Genomic DNA, 19,741 nt, shown 5'->3' on the forward strand with positions numbered 1-19,741 from the left:
CAAAATGTTGTTCTCATTAACTATCCAAGGATTTACTTTGTGTCCATATTGTAGCACTTGAGTATGCGGACTTTGGCTAACCCCATCACAGCTGCATTAAAGAGGATTCTCCATGAGCTGCTTAAGAGGGGAAGCCAAGAGGCTGATTACAGCTTAGGGCCCTGCCACAGCCATCAAAAGTTACCAAAGGGATGCTGGGACTTCAAGTTTGTTTCCAATTGCGCAGGAGGAAAGTCATGGCCTCAGCCACCTGCTTCCTGTCTCCACCATGACTCACACCTTTCAGGTCCACTTGGATGGATGTTCAGATGAGAACTGCTTAGGCCTACTGCCCAAGGACCTTGACGGTGCTGAGGTTCAGGTAGCTGTGTAAAAGGAGGAGCAAGAAGCTGAGGCCTGAGACCCAGGGGTCTTGAGCCAAGGTCACAAGATACTCTGTAGCTTATTCAGAAACACCAGTTCACCCTCCATCATTGGTGGTGTAAGCGTGAGGCTATTGCCTCCTTACAGGATGAACCGATAAGAGACACGCAACATCACTTCCGTGTCAATTCTGCTCCCAATGCGTAATACGGACTTGCTCACAAGGAAACATCGGGCACACCTAAATCAGAGGACATGCTACCAAAGAACTGGCCTGTACTCTCCATTTCTACAACACGCTGTCAAAAAGAAAGACTCGATCACTTTTCAAGATTAAAGAAGACTTAGAAGGGACATACCAACTGAAGGCGATGTGGGATCCCAGATTGGATCTTGGACCAGGAAGAGAATGTCCTTGGGGCAACTGATGAAGTTTGAATATGCGCTGCAGGGATATAATAGTGTTTCACCAGTGCAAAGTTCCTGATTTTGATAACTGTACTGTTGTTATGAATGAAAATGTCCTCATTGTTAGGAAATACACACTGAAGTGTGTAGGGAGAAAAGGGTATGATGTCTGCAACTTAATATCAAGTGGTTAAAAAAATGGTAAAGTGTGCGTGTATGTGTGTGTGCGTGTGTGTGTGTGTGTGGAGAGAGAGAGAACACAAAAAATAAAGGAAATGGGGCAAAACGTAAACAACAGGTGAGTCTGTGCACAGTATACAGAAGTTTTTCATGTTACTCTTACGACTCGTCCGTAAATTTGAAATGATATCAAAGAAGTTAAAAAATTAGTACGAGGCTCACCAAAATCCAAATGTTTCTGAAAAGTTCACCAAAATCCAAAAGCTGGCTCTAGAAAATTCTATAATTTATTACTTAATGGTTGTGTGCGTCACTGTCAGAAAAAAAACAAAAAGAGTACTTTTAAAAATAAGAGGAGGCACTAAAAAATCCCACAGTGAAGAAAACAGCGAGGCTCTGACCGTGCTGCCCTCCTACAGTTTGTTCTAGTCCCTCAGTGGTTAAATTCATTTGGAGAATTGAGTCAAAACAAAACACCCCCACAACCAGCCTGCAGACCCAATCAGGAGAAATTGTTTAACACGGCCAGCACTCCACCTCAGCACAAATGAACTGAGCACGTCAAATAAATGTGCAAGCGGCCCCTTCCTTTTGGGAAGTACTGATGAAAGGTGCTGGGACAGGTCACACTTCTTGGAAGGACAGTAAGGGCAGAAACGCATAGGGCAAAGCTACAGTAAGAAGCAGGGTAGCATTGGGGCGCCTGGGTGGCTCAGTCGGTTAAGCGTCCGACTTCAGCTCAGGTCACGATCTCACGGTCCGTGGGTTCGAGCCCCGCGTTGGGCTCTGTGCTGACAGCTCAGAGCCTGGAGCCTGTTTCAGATTCTGTGTCTCCCTCTCTGACCCTCCCCCATTCATGCTCTGTCTCTCTCTGTCTCAAAAAATAAATAAACATTAAAAAAAATTAAAAAAAAAAAGCAGGGTAGCATAGGAGCTGCTCACAATTACTGAAAGCTGACGGCAAGAGGAGCTTTTATCCAAGCTACAACCTCCCCGTAACATTAGCTACACGGACAGTTCAGCAGACCTTCTTTTGGGGGAAACAAAATAGCTAAGCAGGACAATTAGAAGGTTCTGGCCGGGGTCAATACCAGAGAGTTAAAGGGGTCATTAAAGGAACGGAACAGGAACTAGGAATGACAGGACAGGTAATGGTCAGATTAACCAGGAAATTAAAGCCCTAGTGGAGAGAGAAGAAAATGAAAATGAATGTCAGGCAGCGGTGTGCTGTTAAATGTTTAACAACTGATTTTCGGGGTGGTGGCGTGGGGGGGGGTGTGGAAACAATGGCCTTGATTGGCAGTGCTTGCTGATTTCCATAGTGCAAATACTCCCACCACCACTGAGTTCTGGTTACAACAGGATGTCGCTGAGCACAGAGCTGGGGAAGCGATGTTCATCATCGCCTCTCGTGAGCTAGCATGAACTGGCTCCAGCATACTGCTGGTAACCTGGGTGCCAGTCTTACATGTGACACTACGTAGCTGTGTCACCCTAGTAGCTTAACCCTCCTGGCTCTTAATTTCCTCCCCTGCAAAATGCCAACCTCACAAGCTTATTGAGAGAATCAAAGGAAACTCATGTATCTCCATCTAAAATCTCTTTTAGCTCTGACCATCCATGGTTCCATGATGGAGTTGGCCACATCGGTGGCTTTTCACCTTTTACCATCTCAACCCAAGTCTTCTGAGCAGGAAGAGGTCAAAAGAATCCTAGAGGAAGCTGCTCCACGGTGGGGTCATCAGAGCAGAAACCACGTTCACATCGCCTCAGAGATGAGGTTCAAGGCAGTGACCTCTTCAGATTTTCTATACAGAAGAGACTTCTGGGTGGGAATCTGCTTGGAAAGTGGGGCTAGAGAGTTTACAAAGTTCTATTCTTTTAGTGGCATATTTACTTTGAGTGACTTAGATGTGTGAATGGTGCCCAGGGTCAATGCGGCATGTATGTGCCCTCTCTTCCTACGCTGTACCAGAATCTGCCTGGGAGTGAAGAATACACAGAGAAACTAGGGTCTGTTCATATTTTGACGTCCAGCAAATCTAAAGGGAGTAACTCAGTGCTAACTTTCTTTGATGCTGTCTTTCACTTCCATGGACCGGTGCCTGGGGACATATGTTGCCCTCAATGCCCTCTTTGCTATGCCTCTGAATTGGAGCGAAAAGAGCCCAGCTCATCCTCTGAGCCATCATTTGGTGATACCATTAAGTACTAATGGATGTTTGGGACCTTTGTTACCTCTTTTGGAGTAGATAAACGTGTTTGGTGGGGGGGGGGGGGGGAGGGGGAGAGGTGGGTATGTGGGAGGAATAAATAAAAGTGACCAGAAGCTTGGCCCCTGCTGGGATTCCCAGGTCTTCAAGCTTGAGGACCAGATGAAGGGAAATTCTGGCCTTGGTGCACTGTTGAAGTTGGATGGCGGAGCAAACCCTCACCCAGTCATTCAAAGAAGTCCGAGTGTAAAGGGGTTTAGTAAGGTATAAGAGACATAATACCTTGTGCTTCCGGAGGCTGCCAGGACTGGTGGGCGTGGAGATGGGTGACTGTTTAGACTTGGGGGTGGAGAGCTGGCTGCTGGAGGTCCCGTTTGCTAGCCCAAGGCAAGAGAAAAGGAAGGGATAAGAATCAACAGCATACAAAAGAACCAGTTATCCTTCCCCTCCGAAGACACGAAGAACATTCAAGCAAGGTACACAGACAACCAAGTGATTTGATGAGCGGAACAAAGGTGAAAAGAAACACATTCCTCAGAAAGGCCAGAACTGCAATCCTCAGTTAATTAGATCCTGGAGCAGTGCAGGGCCATAATCCTCCCACCCTTTCCCCTGAGCGCTTCCAATTACAGGGCTCTGGTTCTTTTCAAACCTTTCTCATATTCATTCCCAAATTTGACCCTAACACCATCTCTGGGAGGTAGTCTGGGAACATAGGATTTCGTTTCAAGGTTACAAGTGAGAAAAAAAGTGAGGCACAAAGCAGATGATGTGGCAGATAGCCAATCTCTCCCCACTGTCTCTTTTTGTTCTCACCTCCCTGCCACCCCACTCTCTCTTCCCGGCCGCATCCTGGTTGAAAAGAACAGAAGGAAACAAAGACAAAGGGAGCTTACTCAGGAAGAAGAACGGAAAAGAAAGTGGAAGAAGAAAACAGCGTGAGACGTAAAGAAACACTTGGACAGCAAATGGGCAGAGGAGGGAATCAAAAAAAGAAGGAGAGAAAGAGATCAGGAGTGGAGGAGAGGGGACACGGGGAAGACAGAGTCAGATATTAGAAGAAAATAATGAAGACGTTTGAAATCGGGAGAAAGGCACAGAGACAGAGGAAAACAGACAGTGATGGCCAGAGTCAGGGTGCACCCCCATTTCTCTCTAGGCCGACACAATGCTGAAAATGAGGTGGTTTAGTATGTAACATCTTGATGCTCCATCGTGTTGGCAAATGTTGTATATCCCCTTTGCTAATGAGCTTTTTAAATATACCATCATGTAAAAAAAATATGGTGCATGGGATGTAACAATTAAACAGCTTTCGAGTGGACTCATGTTTAGACATCTCATGCTAGAGTTAATTGTGTCTTAAATCTAAGGACCCATATTTTAATCAGAGATATTCTGAAATGTGCTTTAGAAATAAAGGGATATTTAAAAAATATCCCAAAGGTCTGTGGGGGCAGGGAGAGAGAGAAGGAGGAGGAGAGAAACGAGAAGGAAGAGAAGGCGGGAGGGAGGAAGAGAGAGAATTGAACACGTGAAGCAGGAGAATAGCCTGAGGGCGTTGCTGTTCTCCCACACACATCGGAAAGCTTAAACTGTTGTATCACGAATATTTCCTGAGGATATACTTTCGCTTCTTCACTGATGGTCACGTTTCCCTAGGTTCTGGAACCTGAGTATCAACTGTAGAGATGGAAGAGACATCAGTGGGGTGGTTGCTGAGTTTATCCAAGAGCAAGGAAGCTGAAGAATGGGCATGTAGGCATCCGCTGTCTGGCTTGACCTGTATCCTAGTGAATGCGTCTCTCACCCACTCACTGAGAGGCCTCTGTCCGTGTTAGGGCTTCCTGGAAGTCATTCATTCATTTAGCCAGTAGCTACGAGGTGCTTTCTCTAAAGCAGGCCAAGTATTAGACATGGGGGTTTCAGAGATGAGAAGTCACGTCCCGTGGTGAAGCAGGCAAGAATACGGTGGGCTAAGTCCTATGGCAGAGCCATGCAGGGGTAATTCTTAGAGGTGAGGAGAGGCTTTGAAATCAGGGGACTGGGAGGCACACAGGAGGAGGCAACACCTGACAAAAATTTTGAAGGATGACTCTGGAATAACTGGAGACAAATCTATAGAGAGTGAAAGTAGTAGAGCAATGGTTGCCAGAGGCTGACCAAGGTCAAGTGGGTAGCTGGGGGGAAATGAAGAGTGTCCACTAACAGGTGCAGAGTTTATTTTAGAGGGGTAAAGATACTCTGGCAATAAATAGTGGAGACCGTCGCACAATTTTGTGGCTGACCTAAAATGCCTCGAGCTGTACATTCTAAATGAGCAAGTTCGTATGTGAATTGTATCTCAAAGCCCTTACAAAAAGATGAATTGGAGTTAGAGGGCAGAATGAGTATTCTAGACTTTAGGATTGTACCAGGAGGGGCAAGGACATGGAGGTGTACAAGAATACAGTACGTTTGAAGAGGGCAAATAGCTCAAAATGGCTCAAGCACAGGGTGCCAGCGGTGAGCTCCAAGAGATGAGACCAGAGATGGCATAAAGGCCAGACCGTGGGGGCCTTTTGTTTGGGGTTGATTTGTGAAAGAAATCTGAGAGTGATACTATCGAATTTGCATTTTAAAACTATTACTCTAGCTATTGTAGGAAAGCTGGGCTGGGGGTGGGGGTGGGGTTGGGGTGGGCTGGGGTAAGGGTAGAAGCAAAGGAATTGGTTAGAAGACAATGCAATAGTCCAAGTGAGAGGTGACCATGACTTAAAGGTCATGGGGTTGTAAGCAACCCCAAGAAGAATGTGACTTGTGCTTGCCAGCACAGACTGTGAGAGCTAGGCTTGGCCAAGGTACTAAGCTTTCTAGTGAATAAGGGAGGCACTGTGGAAAAGGCCAGAGTGTGCGGAGCCACAGTGGGGCCAAGTAATCCATTAGAGGAAAAGGAAGGAGTTACAGCACACTTTCAGTGCCTGCAGGACCTAGCAGGTCCTTCCTAGCAGGCATTTTAAATCGCACCCTGTAGTATTCGAGATAGAGAACAATCTGGGAGATCAGTCTGAGCTGATGTAATGCGCGTCTTCCCCAAGATCCCTGCCCTCAGACGCGGAGGCTAACAGATGTAGGCATCCCCAGGTAAGTTCTGGCATTTTGTTCCACATGATTGATGCCTCCCTTGGCGACAACAGATGGTAGTTCCCCGGCATGTGTCAGTCATGGGACAGCGGTGGTTACTACACTCCCAATGTGCAAACTGTCTCTGTCCACCTACACTCTTCTCTAGCTGAGGATGAGCCTGTCAGTCTTGCCAAAATGTAGAACATCATGAACCACAAGCATGTCTGCTTGTGAGGCAGTTTCTACCCATTCATTGGCCACAGACCTGCACATACAGGTTCTTGTGCAACTTCTAGTACTTTTCTCAATATCCTCTGAAACTCTCTCACTTAAGAAGTTTAGGGGTAGTGCATAAATACATATTTTATCAATACCTCTCTCTCTATTCCCTGTGTGTGTCTGTGTTTATTCTCTGCCACTCCCCAGCTAGTCAATCTTAACCTTTATTGTGTCATCCACATTCAACAGGCGTTTTGAAAATCAGTTTCTTAATACTTTAACTGCCACTCACTGCATCGTTGAAAAAATGCACTTTCCCAGACTTCCTGATGGAAAAAAAAAAAAAAAAACCAAAGACGGACACAGAGAAATGAAAGAACATAGACACGCACAAGCAAATGTCAATTCCTCACAAGCTGAAGGAGCTCCTGCATTTACAGACTAGATAAAAATACATTCATATGTGCATTTCTTCTATGGGTTCTGGGGGGGCGGAAATCTGGGAGGGTGCCATTTGATATGGATTGGGGTCAGGTAAAAGAAGGAGCAGGGAGGGGCGCCTGGGTGGCTCAGTCGGTTAAGCGTCTGACTTCGGCTCAGGTCACGATCTCGCGGTCCGCGAGTTCGAGCCCCACGTCCAGCTCTGGGCTGACGGCTCGGAGCCTGGAGCCTGCTTCGGATTCTGTGTCTCCCTCTCTCTCTGCCCCTCCCCCATTCATGCTGTGTCTCTCTCTGTCTCAAAAATAAATAAACGTTAAAAAAAAATTTAAAAATAAAAAAAAAAAAGAAGGAGCAGGGAAAAACGCAAACAGGGCCTGATGAACTGTGCACTGGCTTACTTTGGCGAATCCACACAGAAGGCCATGAAAGTTCATTGTGACAGTGAGTGGCTGGAAATAACTTGGTTGACATCCCTCACTGCCCCTTATTTTTCTTTACTAAATGCCTTTAGCTCTTGTCTCTGAGCTTCTAACTCTCAGCTGCTATTTGGGGATGCACTGGGGGAGACTGTGCCCCCTTTTAGTCGTCTCTCTTTCGCACGTCCCTCCTCGGAACCACCGCATTGTCTCACTGTTGTCACCTTTTATTTCCCCATAGTCCGAATTCTTTCATTCCTTTCTTGTCATTGTATATATCCGTCTTTTCCCTCTACAACAAGGTACATCACAACTTTGTAGTCTCCTAGGCCATCTTATCAACAAACACCAAGATAATCATTAGTGCGTTTTAACTATCCCATAGGCCAGGCACTCTGCGTGCACTCCCAACCCCGCCCCCCCCAAAAAAACCCACTTTTAGTTGTATTCTCATTTCCAATGGGGAAAGAGAATCTTGCTCCAGTTAGGGATAGCAAAGTCAGGATTTGAACACAGGTCTCTCTGATCCCAAAGCCTATGTGTGTTTCAGTTTGCTTTCAGTGTTTGCTACGTCACTCTTCCTTTTATAAATGAATTGCTTCTGGAACTCCTCCCCATGACAACTTTCTGACGCAGGAAGGAAGGGGGGAAGAAAAGTTGCTGTAGAGAACAGAGAGATGAGTAGGACAAGGTAGAAGCAGACACCGGAGCTTAGAAAAAGTCTTCTGGACTTTTATTCCACTTATCTAGTTTAGATTAGAAGGTATTTAGCAAGCACTTCCTTTTATTCGCCAAGGAGACTGGGTGTCATAGACAGTGTCAGGAAACAGTAGCAGATAGAGAAGCCAGCATGGCATGTAACTACCTTCAGGCCACAGAGCTCTCTGGGAAGACGGTATCTGTGTCTATTACTCCCCTCACCTAGTGTCCCTCAGCTACGCAGCACAATGGCGGAGCTTGGCTCGGCATTCAGTCTTATCTCATTAGCTTCTCTGAATCATCGATGCCTGCCCTGGCCCCAGTGCTCATCTTCAAATCCTTGGCTGGGTCAGAATGGAGCAGGACAAATCCAAACAACAGATGGCTGTTCAGGTAACTAGGTTGACTTACCTATTTATAGGAATTTAAACGTATGGGGGGGAAAGGGGTTCCCAGGAGTGGGGAATAAGGGGGGTTGAGTCAGTTTTGAAAGAACAAGGAGAGGGTCCAATTTCTGGCATGGGCAGCCAAGGACAGAGTATGGTCACCAGCCAAGCAGAGGTGATGCTGAGCTCCTAGACTATGGATTTCCTTGTCTGGAGGCTGGACTAGTCCTTGGAAACTGGGATGCAGCTGCGTGGAAGGTGGGTGTAAGTAGCCCCAGGTGTGGCAATTATAGAACTGTTTGGGCAGCGAGTTAGACATGTCATTATACTTTATGGGTTCAAGTTTGGATGGCCAGAAAGGCACAGAAAGAAAAGAGCCAGCTTGGCATCTGCTTTTTACCCAAACTTTGACAGGAGACCAAACTGATAATGCTCATTCACTTAGCTCTGGCTTTTCCTCCCATTCGAATCACAGTGCTTGAGCTCAACTCAAAAGCAGCCTATTGGTTTTGGTTGAATGTCTATTTTGAAATATTGCTCACTAAACAAACAAACAAACAAACCCATCTTAAAAAAGCCATGACAGGGGCGCCTGGGTGGCTCAGTCGGTTAAGCGGCCGACTTCGGCTCAGGTCATGATCTTGCGGTCTGTGAGTTCGAGCCCCGTGTCGGGCTCTGTGCTGACAGCTCAGAGCCTGGAGCCTGTTTCAGATTCTGTGTCTCCCTCTCTCTGACCCTCCCCCGTTCATGCTTTGTCTCTCTCTGTCTCAAAAATAAATAAACGTTAAAAAAATAAAATAAAATAAAATAAGCCATGACAATAATTTGAGATCCACCTTAATAGTTGCAGTTGTAGGGGGGCCTGGGTGGTGTCGGTTAAGCATCCAATTCTTGATTTAGGCTCAGGTCATGATCTCACAGTTCGTGTGTTCGAGCCCCACGTCAGGCTCTGCGCAGAGCCTGCTTGGGATTCTGTCTTCCTATCTCTCTGCCCCTCCCCTGCTCTCTCTCTCTCTCTCTCTCTCTCTCTCTCTCTCAAAAATAAATAAATAAACATTAAAAAAAACTTTAAAAACGAAAAAATTGCAGTTGTATTTCTACAAATGTTTTCAAAGCATTTTACCGTATATGAATTCACATGATTCTCCTGATAACCTCAAGCAATGATGGCCAGGAATTAATGGTGTCCTTTTAATCATAAGAATATAGAGGTTCAGAGAGAGTAGGACTTGCTTCAAGAGTATAAATTACTTCTCCTCAATGGATATGGCCTCAGGGATTTACTTACAGATTCCTTTCAAAATTGCTTTAAGGTGAGCACATCATATGCCTAATTCCCTAATGCCTTGCAGAGGGAGATCTCAATACACAATTCAGCCACTCCCTCATTTTTTCTCGTATTGAGATGCTCTAAGCGTTCTTGCGTTCCAGTTCAAATACACCCCGTTTGCTCCCTACATATACAGGGAGTTTTTCTGGTAGGCCATCCAAGTAGAACCAAGGTGGTTTCAGCTTACTTCAGAACAAGGCCAAGACATAGAGCCTGTGGTTTTCACACATTCGTTCCGAAGAGCCCTTGGGATGGGTGTCTGGATGGTTTGGCTAATTGTTTCTCGTCAGTGGAAAAGCTTGTGTCCCTCTCCCCAGACCCATCCATTAGGGAAGCAGGAGCAGTTCTTCACTGATTTGATCACAGCGCTGGTTCCCACGCCAAATTCAATCCTAGGTTGTGAGATACCGGAACTTCAGGAGTTGGAACTTGAATTTTAAATCTATTTCCTACAGAGTCTTGGGCAGCATGCAGTTTGGAATGTTCTAAATGAAAAGAGAAATAAGAATTTTCCCGGTTGCAAAACAAACATGTGTACCCATGCCTGCAATATTTTGACACAGATCAGTTCCCCTCAAGAAGAAGACATCTGTAAGAAGACGGATGGAAGTGCCAGGATTGTTTTCTCAGACTTGATAATGCTGACAACATTTCCTTGCTGTTGAAGGTGGTTCTGCGGAGAACATATTTCTAGCGGAGCAAGCCTATTGTCAGAGTTCGCTACTGGTTTCATGGGGTAGAAACTGGAAAAAAAAACAACTACTACTACAGGGCTCTTAATTTGTGGAAAGAGCACACACTTTGGAACCAGTCAAGGTTCCAAATCCTGGCTTAGCCCGGATGTGTGACCTGGCATGTAACCTAACCTCTGTAGGTCTTAGTTACCCCATCTGCAACATTTGAACGATAATAATGCACATCTCAATTGTTGTTTTGAGGGTTACATGACAGACTATACATAAAATGCTTAGCTAAGTGCTTAGCATGTAGAAAGGGCTTCATAATAACCTCTTCTTCTCTTAATATTACTATTGCCACTACTAGAAATGGAAGGACATGAGTAACTATGCAATATATAGGCACCGAGTTAGGAAATCCCGCTTCTACGAGGGATGACTTATCAATCTCAACGGGCTGAGGACTTTCTTTGGCTAGCAGGTCAGGCGTTAGAGGATTGAAGCTTTCCTGAGTAAAGCCTATTGCTTTTTCATTTCTTGCTGTACTTCCAAAAACATAGCCCTTGGCTCTCTGCCCCTCTCTCTTTTACCTTCTCAGCCATTACCATGGGGGTGGTCAATGAATGCAATGTGGAACCACTGAAGGTTCTGCGGTAGGGGGTGACACAATGGAAATGTGTTTTAGGATGAGAAATATGGTGGCACCACCCCAGATGCAAAAGGGGACAGAGATTTGAAAGAGGGATGCTACTTAGGAGTCTGTTGAGTAATTCTGGCATCACATGACGACGAAAAGGAAGGGACTTCTGTGTGAGTAATGTGAAGATGTTTCAAAGGTTCAACAACAGCAGCGTATGGCCGACTTGAAGGATTCAAGAGTAGGAAGAATCAAAGATAAAACCAAGGCACTGGACCCAGGGAACAGAATAGAAGATATTCTATTGCCAGACAGGGAGTTGGGGGTGGGAATGTTTTTGGTCGTTAGGCACATCATATTTGGTACATTTAAGTAGGATCGCCTGGTAGGCATTCATGGGATTAACATCCAGAAGGAAAGTTGGGGCCGGAGATGTAGATTTAACAGCTGCTTCCCTGGACCCTCATATGCTATATTCATCACCATCCGTACTCGTTTGTTCATGCTTCCCCCCTCTGTCAGAAATAATCCATTTCTGGGGCACTTGGGTGGCTTATTCAGTGGAGCATCTGACTCTTGATTTCAGCTGAAGTTCATGATCCCAGGGTCATGGGATTAAGCCCCATGTCTCTGGAGAGTCTGTCTCTCTCCCCCTGCCCCTCTCTCCCACTTGTGCTCTCTATATCTTTCTCTCTTTACAATAAAAAAAGAGAAATAATCCATGTCCTTATCAATTGAAATATAACCCTCCTTCAAGCCTCAGTTTTTCCCAGAAGGCTTCCCTTAGCACTTACTGCCTGTATCTCCCATTCACTTGGCATTGAAACAAACCATTACTGTTAACTCATATTTAACACCACGGAGCCATGGTTAAATTGTGGACTGCGAAGCCAGACTTCCTGGATTCAAACCTCAGCTCTAACACCTAGGAGCTGTGCGGTCTTGGGCAGGTCACTTAGCTTTCACACGCTCTAGCTTTCATCAGGGGCAACAGCGCCTACCTCATGAGGTTATTATAAAGATTAAATTGGTTAATATGTGCAGAGTGGTTAGCACAGTTGCTTGGTACATAAGAACTATATAAGTATTTGCAAATAAATGTTTTGTTAAACACGTATGTATACTGGGTCCCCCAATAAATCATAAGCTTCTTAATGATTAGGAGTTCATCTTCTTCCTTTTCCGCACAGTACCCAGCTCTATTAGGTACCCCATCCAAACTCTGGAGAGTCAATTGCATTTAAACGCAAGTCCCAGACTGCAGCAGGTGTGTGTAAGACTCCTATTACAGGGAGGCGGGTCAACACCACCACATCCCAAGCCCTGCCGAGTGCTCAGTGGTCCCCATTTTATGGCCCGTGCCAACAATTTCTCAGGTGGTTCTCCAACGCCAATGCAAATGTTGCCTTAGATATGGGGCAGTTCCTCCAGTGAAACTCAACACAAGCTGTGGTTTTAGAAAGAATCAGAACGGGGGAGGGCCAAGGGGTGTTTTTCTCTTCCCAGAGCACCCCTTCCCCTTGGAGTGACAGCAGGGGAGCTAATGGAATGTCTAGGACCAGGCCCTGGAAACAGAGGTGCCCAATTCCTCATAGCTGTGCTCTAGGTAGCACAAAGAGAACGACACACATGTCACTCCATTCCCCTGCCTCCAGGTGAGGGAAGGTGGAAGGAAGCAGACAAGCCAGGACCATACAACAGAGACCTTTCTATTTACCACTCTGGAGTTCCCACACTTTGCCTCAAAGACAGTGCAGGGATTGTCTGCCTGGAAGTCAGGACAGCTGGGCTCTGGCTCGTGGGTACTAAATAGTTGCATGACATTGAGAAGACCACAAGATACTGAGCCTCTTTATATCTTAGTTTCCCCCATCTAAAAGAAAAAAACAAATTGGATGATTTTCCTTTCCCAACCTAATTCGCGGTGCTATTGTGAGTGACAACTGAGGTGATGAATTTGGAAGTATTTTGCAAAGTGCAGAGCTTTAATTTATGCAGAAGATCGTTATCTTGAACCTCTCTAAGAGAGGAAAGTTATTGTGCTGTCTAGTACAGTAACCACTAGTCACATTTGCCTTTGAGCATTTGAAGTGTGGGGAGCCACAATTAAGATGTGCTGTAAGACACAGCCCGACTTCGAAGAATGGAAAAGATCTCATTGGAATTTTTTTGCATTGATTACATGTTGAAATGATAATATTTTGGATGCATTGAGTAGATTAAAATATATTATCAAAACAGATTTCTTCTGTTTCTTTGACCTTTTTAACTGTGGCTGTCAGAAAATATAAAATTATGTACAAGGCTCCCATTATATTTCTATTAGACAGAGCTGGTCTAGACGATCACATTCGGGAAGGGCAGAATAGCTAGGTCCCTCCTCAGGCAACTCAAAGCAGCCTGTTCAGTTAGGAAGAGAAATACTTCTGGATACAATTCTCCCACGAACCCACACACCCACTGCACCGCTGTTTTGTGTCCCTTGACCTCCCCTTACAAAGTCTGCATATTTTGGTGCAGAATCCATTCTTTTTAAGGGGGTTGGGAACAGGGAAGATTTGATTTTCAGGAATAGGTACACATAGGTTGGGAAGAAGGAGGGTGGGGAACATTGGGTTGCTACAACAATGACTTACTACTGAAGAACACCAAACTAATTATCACATTACAATTCTCTCAGCCTACCAGGGTGGGTAATTAGCTTCCTTGGAGGCTCCTTAAGGAAAAAAAAAAAGAAGAAGAAAGAAAAAGAAAAGACTCCTTCCCAGCAACTAGCTACTTTGTCCTTTTAATTCAATTCAATTGGGGGTATTTGCAGAAAAGGAAAAATTAACACATTAATGGCTGAAATGGAAACAGCCAGCGATGCACTAGAAAGGTCTTCCTGCAGTTCTGAGGCCAGGATTCCCTTTGCCCATCAAAATGGCAAGTCCTGGGTTAATCAAAATGGGGGCACTACAGAAGATTTCTTCAAACATCTCAGAGGAGACCTCTGGGCTCAGATTCTTCTCTGCTTTACCACAGTTCCTTGTCCTACTTTAAAGACAGACATGGCTAATGGGACTTGGATTCTACGAGTCCATCAGCTCTGCCCAGTAAGAATGAGAGCTCCTTATAGCATTATTATGTGGACGACCGAATCCTTCCTTAACTTAAGTTTAGGGTTTAACAACAGACATTCCATTTGGGGCACACTCAACATTGGCAGGAGTGGGGACTGAACTCAAAGGGAATAAAGTATACAGATTTTGATTTACTCATGGGAAGAACAGAAAAGAGACAACTTAAGGACTGAGGAATCAAATTATGACACAAATCACAGACCAAATCGCATCAATTTCCTAAACCTCAAGCCAACTGAACCATGAATTGGACCATATATATATATATATATATACACACACTATATATATATATGTATATATATTACACATATATACTATGTATATATGTAATATATGTTACATATGCAATTACATATAATATGTATATGTATTATATGTATGTGTATAATATGTATATTACATATGTATTGCATATGTAATATATATTATACATATATGTATATATATTATACATATATATACATATATCCTATATATGTGAAAGAATAAGAGAAATAGGTCAAATAGATGTCCATATATATATATACACTATACTACTATAGATAGTATATTAGTATATATATTATGTACTAATATACTATGATAGTATATTAGTTTATATACTATATATACTAATATACTATATACTATACTATTATATATAGTATATATATACTACATATATATATAGTATATATATGAATGTCTATTTGACTTATTTCTTTTATTCTTTCACTATTACCCTCCTCTGAAAGATTTGTTTTATTTTATAACTTTAAATAAATATTTGCTTTCTCCCAACTCCATTGCTCTGTTCTTCTTAAAAAAGTATTTGAAAATCTAGCAAACATGTTCAAACCAGAATCAAACCTATATATTTTCTAATGAACTAGAACATCAAAACATTCCTTTAACTGAACCCGAACTGAGCCAATGTTTCATTTGGTTTGAGTCCCTGCTGCAGAGGAACATTTTTGGCTGTCGTTTGCCTTCAAAGGAAGGTAGTTAAAATTCCCTGGAAATGGCCTATCTTCTACAACCTTGAGTTTCTCAGGTTGAATGAAAAAAAATGTGAATCCCTCCCACAAGTCCCAGATCCAAGACGGACGAACACAGGATGGAAACATGGTGGTACTGCCATGTCCTAGAAAAGAACAAAGAATTTCAGCCCCACTCAACACCACTGTTCTTTGGTGAAATGGGTATTAACCTACCTATGTCCCTTGCTAAGAACTTGGAAAAACCTTGACATGTGCTGATGCAAAACTATGCATGGTCTATAGCTCATCCTTTTGGTTACACGATCCTTATTCTGTGGAAGCTACTGTACAACTCTATAAATTGGAAACAACCGATAATATTGGAAAATGATCTTTATCTCCAGATGTGTAAATTCTAACTTAACCAAAATGGAAACCAGGTCTTAGACAAGGTAAGAAACTTGTCCCACGTCACAAAACTGGGAAGTGGTGTCACTGGGCCTTCCTACAGAGATGCTTCCCTCTCCTTTTCCATATCCTATCCCCCTCCACTTGCCAGCCTGGCATGGTCCCGAGTGACGTGGAAGTGGGAAGGGGAAAATGGGTATGTCAAATCCAAACCATACCTAAAGTACTGTTTTGCCTGAGATCAGCTTTGTCCCTGTGAAATGTTCACTGAGTGGATGCCCTGGACATGGCTCTAAACTGCCATGGAATAGACAAGGTCATGTTACATGGATCCTTTTATGCTTTGGGGCTGAAATCATGTGAAAGATCTAGACACGTCATCTGTGATGAGCTCAGACGTTCTGGAAATTGCCAATAAGGCTGGCCAGGCCAGCATTTGGCTTCATTGATGTTCATGAATTACCTGAAATAAAGATTTAAGTTCTCTCTCCTGAGAACACCACTTTAGGTGTTTTGGTTTTTTGTTTTTGTTTTTGTTTTTGTTTTTGCTAGTAGGGAGCAAGGGCTGTGTGTAATTCTGATATCTGCCAAGCAAAGTCCACTTTCCCTGCCTCGAATTGGTTTCTCTTTTTTATCCTGTGGGTGTGAATATATCTTCATTCTTTCTCTCTAGCAAAGGTGTTGTGAAAGAGCAAAGGCAGATCTTGCCTGCCTTTGCCTAGGTTGGGATTTATTATATTCCTTTTAATCAGACAAATATTCATTATATCCTAACGTATTCCTTCTCTGTTTCTAATAACTTAGAGTCAGTGAGATGCATAGTTTCTAGAAGGGAAATTCTGTAGGTAGCATGTTGGCGATCATGTTTAAGCCATGTTTACTCACAGATGCTTCGGTTCACGTGGGGTGGATGACCCAACTGGATACAGCCCACAGAGAATCCATTTACCTCAAGCTACTGCCGCCTCAGCATTTTTAAGTAAGAGGTTAGTGGTGGCTTAAAAATAGGTTCACCAATTCTTGGCCGTCTAAAACTAGGTCCACCCCCCACTCAAGAGGTGAAGATTGACCCTTCTTTCCTTGAAGGTGGGCTGGAGTTAGTGACTGCTGCTAATGAGTTGACTAAAACAGAAGTGACGGTCTGTGGCTTCGGACACTAGATCACAAAAGGCACTGCATCTTCTTCCTTGTTCACTTTCTTGAATCACTGTCTGGGAGAAGATCCTGCCAACGGCCATCTTGGAAGTGGAGCCTACAGTCCCAGGTGAACCTTCAGATGACTTCACCAACACCACACCAACACTTTGACCTCAACTATATGGGGGATCCTGAGCCAGACAAAACCACACAGGCTAAGCTACTCCAAAATTCCTAACCCACAGAAACTATAAAACAATAAATATTTGTTGTTTTGAGTGGCTACGTTTTGGGGTAATTTGTTTTGCAGTACGAAATGAGTAGTACACATTAGAAATCCAAAAGGGGCGCCTGGGTGGCTCAGTCGGTTAAGCGTCCAACTTTGGCTCACGTCATGATCTTGTGGTTCGTGAGTTCGAGCCCCACATCAGGCTCTGTGTTGACAGCTCGGAGCCTGGAGCCTGCTTCAAATTCTGTGTCTCCCTCTCTCTCTGCCCCTCCCCGGCTCATGCTCTCTCTCTCTCTCTCTCTCTCTCTCTCAAAAATGAATAAACATTAAAAAAAAAACTACAAAAAAAATAAATCCAAGAAAAGGGGGTGCCAGGGTGGCTCACTGGTTAAGCATTTGACTCTTGATTTCAGCTCAGGCCATGATCTAAGGTTGTGGGATTGAGCCCCACATCAGGTTCCGTGCTCTTTCTCTCTCTATGCCCCTCCCCCCCACTCATACACACGCACACATGCATATTCTCTCTAAAAATAAAAAAAAAAGAAATCCCAGAAATGATCAGTGATATTTCTGAAAAATGATTGGTAGGCAGTTATTGCCAGACTTTATGAGTCTTGATCAAGCATTTAAAGTCTATTTTTTTTGCAAGACCCTGCCTAGAATTTGTACAATTTCATTCTTTTTTTGAAAATTGAAAATTTTTAAGTTAAAAAAAATTTAAATCCAAGTTATTTAACATATAGTGTAATAATGATTTCAGGAATAAAATTTAGTGATTCATCACTTACATATAACACCTAGTGCTCATCACAGCAAGTGCCCTCCTTAATGCCCCTTGCCCATTTAGCCCATCCCCCCACCCAACACCCCTCCAGCAACCCTCAGTTTGTTCTGTGTATTTAAGACTCTCATCTAGTTTGTCTCCCTCTCTGTTTTTATATTATTTTTGCTTCCCTTCCCTTATGTCCATCTGTTTTATATCTTAAATTCCATATGAGTAAAGTCATATGATATTTGTCTTTCTCTGACTGACTTATCCATTCACTTAGCATAATACACTCTAGTTCCATCCACGTTGTTGCAAACAGCAAGATTTCATTCTTTTTGATTGCCAAGTATTATTCCTACAATTTCATTCTTTTCAAAAAAATTTTAATGTTTTATTTTTGAGAGAGAGAGAGAGAGAGAGAGAGAGAGACAGAATGTGAGTGGGGGAGAGGCAGACAGAGAGGGAGACACAGAATCCGAAGCAGGCTCCAGGCTCTGAGCTGTCAGCATGGAGCCCGACGCAGGGCTTGAACTCACCAGCTGTGAGATTATGACCTGAGCCCAAGTTGGACGCTCAACCAACTGAGCCACCCAGGCACCTCTCTATAATTTCATTCTTAATCTGAATGTTAAAACATCAGTCTTTGTAGCATGAGCAATGTGAATTTGCTTAGATAGGGGCATGTGCTGTTTTGTACGCTTCACCAACACATTAGCAAACACTTGCATTTTTACTCCTTTAGCAGATATTACCTATATATTAACTACGTCTCTAGCACCGTGCTGGGTGAAATAGGTACTTTTACATATCTGATCATTCACAAACATTAGTTGAGCATCTACTAGGACCCAGCGCTGAGGACACAAGATGAACATGACATCGGACCCCTGAGGGGCCCAATATTTAGTTGGAGAAGTAGACAGGTAAATACAGACTTTACAGCACAGCATGGTGAATATTACCCCCAGATACATGAATGACATGCTATGATAGTGCAGGGAATGAAACTATTTCTATTTGAGGTGTTGAGGGATGAATAGAAGTTTCCAAGCAAAGAAGAGTGGTAGGGTAGAGGGATGGCATTCCAGGGGCAGGGAAGCAGGGTGTGCAGAGTCATGAAAGCATGAAAAGCTTGTGCTGCTTCTTCCAGTTCAGTTCTTTCTGCCTGAGAATAAAAATATGGCCGGTGATGTGCATGTTCCTGGCAGTGTGAGGCCAGAAGGACAGGCTGTTTTTCTAGGCCACAAGCATTTCCACGCCAAGAGGCTGCTTGAGTTGCCCCAACTGGAAGCAAAGATAGTGTTTGTGCTCTCCGCCCCAAAGTTCCCAGGCTGGAAGAATTCTCGTGGTGAACACTGAGCCTTGGGAGAACAAATAGAAGTCTTCTGGGCCATACAATTGCCTTTACCACAAAGAACTCAAATTGTCTGTGCATGACTCCACTCAGCTTCTCAACTTGAACTTCTGGGGCCCTTTGCCTTTTCAGATCAGTGTCACTCAGGCGGCGGGGGCAAGATCTTGCACCAGAACTTCAAAGGACACACTGCTGCCTTTATCAATAAAATTATGCTATGAAAAAAAGAGTCAGCTGAAGCAAATGTTTGCTTAGTGGCATAATTTGCATTTGGCACGAGCTTCTAAGCTTGTCACAGACTGATAAATAGTTCATGGCTTGGCAGTGATTCATACACCACATTTTTTAGATCACTCACTATCCACTAATTAAAATCCTGTGTGACAAATCTCTGTGTTTCCTTTCAGACCCTGGCCTACATATTTTTTCTCTTGTTGTGAGAATGATGTGAATTATCTTGTTTCTCTTTATGTGTTGACTTCTAAAAAGCTCAAAGTCAAATTGGAAGCTCAAGTGCCTCAACCATGTTGACACTTCGGGGTGGCAAGTGTTTGACATTTTTGTTTTCGATTTTGCTTTTCTGTTTCAGATTGGCGTGTGACTGGATTATTTCATTGACTGTGCTTTTGCTGGGTGATGTTGAAGATGGTGACTATGAGGACAAACACGACAATAAGCATTACAGG

At 43.8% G+C, this 19,741-nt stretch overlaps 1 protein-coding gene across 1 annotated transcript in view; it reads right to left on the reverse strand.

Moving 5' to 3' along the window:
- Positions 1–325: 325 nt before the first annotated feature.
- DCX (doublecortin) overlaps positions 326–19,741 on the reverse strand; it is a 97,678-nt gene continuing 78,262 nt past the window's right edge. Inside the window, exons 6-9 of the mRNA XM_047843281.1 lie at positions 3,447–3,541; positions 723–808; positions 509–604; positions 326–365 (exon numbers count right to left, since the gene is read on the reverse strand). Of these exons, the coding sequence (XP_047699237.1) occupies positions 326–365; positions 509–604; positions 723–808; positions 3,447–3,541 (317 nt within the window). The remainder of the gene's footprint in view (positions 366–508; positions 605–722; positions 809–3,446; positions 3,542–19,741) is intronic.

Source organism: Prionailurus viverrinus, chromosome X, assembly GCF_022837055.1.
Source record: "Prionailurus viverrinus isolate Anna chromosome X, UM_Priviv_1.0, whole genome shotgun sequence".
Taxonomy (NCBI): Eukaryota; Metazoa; Chordata; class Mammalia; order Carnivora; family Felidae; genus Prionailurus; species Prionailurus viverrinus.